The sequence below is a fragment of the Rhinopithecus bieti genome, unplaced genomic scaffold (genome assembly GCF_001698545.2).
Source record: "Rhinopithecus bieti isolate Rb0 unplaced genomic scaffold, ASM169854v2 scaffold_11401, whole genome shotgun sequence".
NCBI classification, from domain to species: Eukaryota; Metazoa; Chordata; class Mammalia; order Primates; family Cercopithecidae; genus Rhinopithecus; species Rhinopithecus bieti.
In genome coordinates, this window is record NW_016807151.1 from 426,148 (window position 1) to 430,730 (window position 4,583).

General features: G+C 44.9%; 1 protein-coding gene across 1 annotated transcript in view; it reads left to right on the plus strand.

Moving 5' to 3' along the window:
- Positions 1 to 4,450: 4,450 nt before the first annotated feature.
- Positions 4,451 to 4,583, plus strand: part of PARP12 (poly(ADP-ribose) polymerase family member 12) — a 39,554-nt gene continuing 39,421 nt past the window's right edge. The window contains exon 1 of the mRNA XM_017880362.1: positions 4,451 to 4,581. Within this exon, the coding sequence (XP_017735851.1) occupies positions 4,451 to 4,581 (131 nt within the window). The remainder of the gene's footprint in view (positions 4,582 to 4,583) is intronic.

Below are 4,583 nucleotides of genomic sequence, written 5' to 3' on the forward strand. Positions count from 1 at the left end.
CGCCTGGCCTTCTCCTTCATTTCTGAAAGACAGTTTGCTGGGTATAAAATTCTTGGTTGATTCTTTTCACATTTTGAATACATCATCACACTACCTTCTACAGGCATGTATGGTTTTTGATGAGAAGTTAACTGTTAATTTTATTGATGATTCCTTGCACATGATGAGTTGCTACTTTCTTGCTGCTTTCAAGATTCTCTTTGTCTTTCAAAAGTTTGATTACGACGTATCTAGTTGTAGATCTATTTCAGGTTTTCCTACTTGGAATTCATTAAGCTTCTTGGATGTGTAGATTAATCTTTTTCATCAAATTTGAGAAATTTTAGCCAAAAATTTTTCAAATATTCTTTCTTTCCTTTCTCTCTCTGTCTTCTTCTAAAACTTCCATTATGTGTTGTTGGTATATCTGATGGTGTCCCACAGTTCTCTGAGGCTCTTTTCATTCTTCTTTTTCCTTTCTGTTCCACAGACCAAATAATCTCAATTGATCTATCTTCAAGTTCACTGATTTTTTTGTTTTGCATGCTCAAATCTGCTGCTGAACCCTTCTAGTGAATTTTGCATTTCAGTTATTGTACTTTTTGGCTCCAGAACCTTTATTGGTTCCTTATTATAATTTCTCTGTCCTCATTAATATTCTGTTTGGCGAGGCATCGTTCTCACGCTTTCTTTTACGTTTTTAGAGATGGTTTCCTTTAGCTCTTTGAACCTATCAAAAATAGCTGATTTACACTCTTTGTCTAAAAGTTCAACATCTGGGTTTTCTTAGGAACAGTTTTATTGATTGCTCTTATTTCCTTTGCATGGGTCTTACTTTCTAGTTTCTTTGCAAGTTACATAATTTTTAGTTGAAAATTGGACATTTCAAACAATGTGCCAACTCTCTAAGTCAGATACTTCTCTCTCCTCAGGGTTTGATCGTGCTTATTTTAGTATTAGGTTGGTGCAAAAGTAATTGCGGTTTGCACCAACCTAATAGTTGCTGTTTAGTAACTTTTTTGAACTGATTTTGGAAAGTGTGTATTTTCATTGTTTGTGACTATTGAAGTCTCTACTTGGTCAACTAATGATTAGATGGAGATTTCCTTAAACACCTGGAACCAATATGTCTCCTAGTCTTTGCCAAGGGGCTCTGTATGCACTTTGGGGCATGTCTCCAATTTTCATTAGGCAGTTTTCAACTCTGCATAGCTTTTATTTCCTGCTAGCACAGAGCCTCAATGTCAGCTAGTAGTCAGAGGTAAGGATCTTCTCAGGTGTTAACAGAGCATGTGCACAGACCTATGCATTCACATGGCCTTCTAAATTCCTAAAAATATACTGGAGCTTTTCAAAGCCCTTATGGACATCTCATCCTTCAACGTTTCATTTTACATTTCTTGGTTAGTCTATTGTTTGCCCCTACTGTTACCTATTGCCTCAGCCAGTCACGATGTTAAAATATTTGACAAATAACTCCCTCTTCAGGTGGAAAAACCTTTAGGACTGAGCTAGCTCCAATGAGGTTTAATAAAGACAAGCCTTTCTGGGTTTTTTTCCAGGGACCCACTAGATAGGTCAAATAATGACTCTTCTTTGGGAATGAGACTTTGAAGTAGTTCCATCCCTGTCTCCTCCCTCTGGTACAGGTACTAGGAACGTGGGCTGTAAGTTTTCAAGGCTGCCATGGAACTAGAGATGGTGGAGCGGTGGCGGGGGCGGGCTATAGGACTAGGGTAAATTAAAATACTATAAAGATTGCTGTTCTTACTGAGAGTTTGCTGTTTTTCTTGACTAAATGCTAGATGGGTTGCTGCAAGCCTTTGACTAATTTCCAGGGCTATAAGAAAGTTGATTCTGACAATTTTTGTCAGTTCTTTCATTGCTTCCTTTATGGAAAGGCAAACTTGCTGGGGTCCTTAATCCACCATTTTCACTGATATCACTCTTCCTTTTTTTAAAATGTTATTTTATTGCAAAACAATATGGAAACTACAACTAAATTAACTTTTTTTTGAGACAGAGTCTTGCTCTGTTGCCCAGGCTGGAGTGCAATGGTGCGATCTTGGCTCACTGCGACCTCCACCTCCCTGGTTCAAACAACTCACCTGCCTCAGCCTCCCGGGTAGCTGGGATTACAGGTACACGCCATCACACCTGGCTAATTTTTGTATTTTTAGTAGAGATGGGGTTCACCATGTTGGCCATGCTGGTCTCGAACTCCTAACCTCAAGTGATCCACCCACCTTGGCCTCCCAAAGTGCTGGTATTACAAGTGTGAGCCACCGCACTTGGCCTAATATTTTAAATTAAAAATTAACATTAGGCTGGTGTGGTGGCTCACTGTAATCCCAGCACTTTAGGAATCTGAGGTGGGAGGACTGCTTGAGGCCAGGAGTTCAAGACCAGCCTGGGCAACATATGAGACAGTGTCTCTACAAACAAATATAAAAATTATCTGGGCATGGTGGCACGTGCCTCTAGGCCCAGCTACTTGGGAGGCTAAGGTGGGAGGTTCACTTGAGCCCAGAAGTTCCAGGTTGTAGTGAGCTATGATTATACAGTTATACTACAGCCTGGGTGACAGACCAAGACCCTGTCTCTAAAACAGTAACAACAAAAACAAAATTAACGTTTTATACAATGAAAACATTAAAATCACAATTAAAATCAAAGAGAAAACCCCTCATTCCATTTCTAATTAAATTCATTTTCATTTGTCCATGTTACTATCTAGTCTTTATCCATACACTTTTTTTTAATTTACATTTTTGTAGTAATACTACAGGTAAGATTTCCTTTTTTTTTTTTTTTTTTAAGATAGAGTCTCGCTCTGTCGCCCAGGCTGGAGTGCAGTGGCATGATCTCGGCTCACTGCAACCTCTGCCTCCCGGATTCACGCAATTCTTCTGCCTCGGCCTCCCAAATAGCTGGGATTACAGGCGCCCGCCACCACACCCGGCTAATTTTTACATTTTTAGTAGAGACGGGGTTTCACCACGTTGGCCAGGCCAAACTACTGACCTCAAGTGATCCGCCTGCCTTGACCTCCCAAAGTGCTGGGATTACAGGCATGAGCCACTGCGCCTGGCCTATAGTTAAGATTTTTATATTCATTTTTAGTGAATGTTATACCATAAGTACTCTCCCCCCATAATCCTTCTGCCTCTCATCTTTCCTTTTCCATTTTCCTAGTACCTCTTATTGCCTCCTCTCAACCACCCTTGTGTGTTTCTTCATCTTTCCCCGTGCTTATTCAAAAATGTCCTGTCACACACAGGCTTCTCTTTTTATTAGACTTTTAAAAAAATTAATTCTTGATCATTCAACTTGATTATTTAGACATTTCTGTACAGACATCTTTTCTCATTTAACACCACATCATGGCTGTCTGTCCCTCTAGATCCGCACAGGGAGATTTAACACATGCTTGTTAAACAGGCTTCATAATAGTCTTTAAAGATTAGCCACACGGTTCCCACTTAACCCTACCTCCCAGGTAGGGCTCCCCCAGTAACACTTTCACACATAACTTCTTTACTGTTCCTTTTACTTCTGGAAGATTCCGAGAGGAAATGTCGCTGGGTCAAAGGTCACGTGCGTTTTCAATTTTAATAACTATTCCTGGATTACTTCCCCAAAGGGTTCTAACAACTCGCATTGCTCTCAACACGTGTGAGAGGGTCCTTTGCTCTGACGGGTCTTCTAAAATACTTGTTCAATCGTTACTTATCAGGGGCTGGGAGTAACGGATTTTTTTCTTTTTCTTTTTTGAGAGGGAGTCTAGCTCTGTCGCCCAGGCTGGAGTGCAGTGGCGCGATCTCGGCTCACGGATTTGTTCTTTTAAAGAACATACCCTTTTATATCTAAACGAAGGAACTCATTGATGCACCGAGGCGAAAGGAACATTTAATTAAGGCCGTCTTCCATTGCGGAGTGATCGCTTTTGTCACTTGTTCGAGGGGTGAGGGCTCCCGTCAGTTGTCCCTGTTTCTGTGGGCCGTCTACCGAAGCCCTGGCTTGGCTTTAACCGCTGAGCAGCTTTAACCGGCGGCGTCCAGCTGGCTCCGCCAGCGCTGCCGCCGCCCTCGAGGCTCCCTCTGACTGAAGGCGCTCGGAGCATCGCGGAATTAGGGGCTCCTGGTCGGTCCCTCAAACATCCAAGGAAGCCATTTTCAGGGCCTAGGGACTGGCCGCCGCGAGCCGGGCCGAACGCCCGAACTCACGAGCTCCCGAGCTCCCGTCGGGCGGCGGCCTCACAGCTGGGGGCCCTGAGGCGGAAGGCGCAGCCGCTCAGCTGCGGGCCGGGGGCGTGGCGAGGGCGCACAGGTTCTGTTTTTCGCCGGCCCGGGGCCGCTTTCGGTTTCGTTTCCTGCCGGCGCCTCCACCTTGCGAGAGCCGTCCGCCAGCCAGCGTCCGCCGCCGTCCGCGTCGCGCCACCCGCGGTCCGACGGGCGCAGGCACAGCGGCCATGGCCCAGGCCGGCGTCGTCGGTGAGGTGACCCAGGTGCTGTGCGCGGCCGGGGGCGCCCTGGAGCTGCCCGAGCTGCGGCGCCGCTTGCGGATGGGCTTGAGTGCCGACGCGCTGGAGCGGCTGCTGCGGC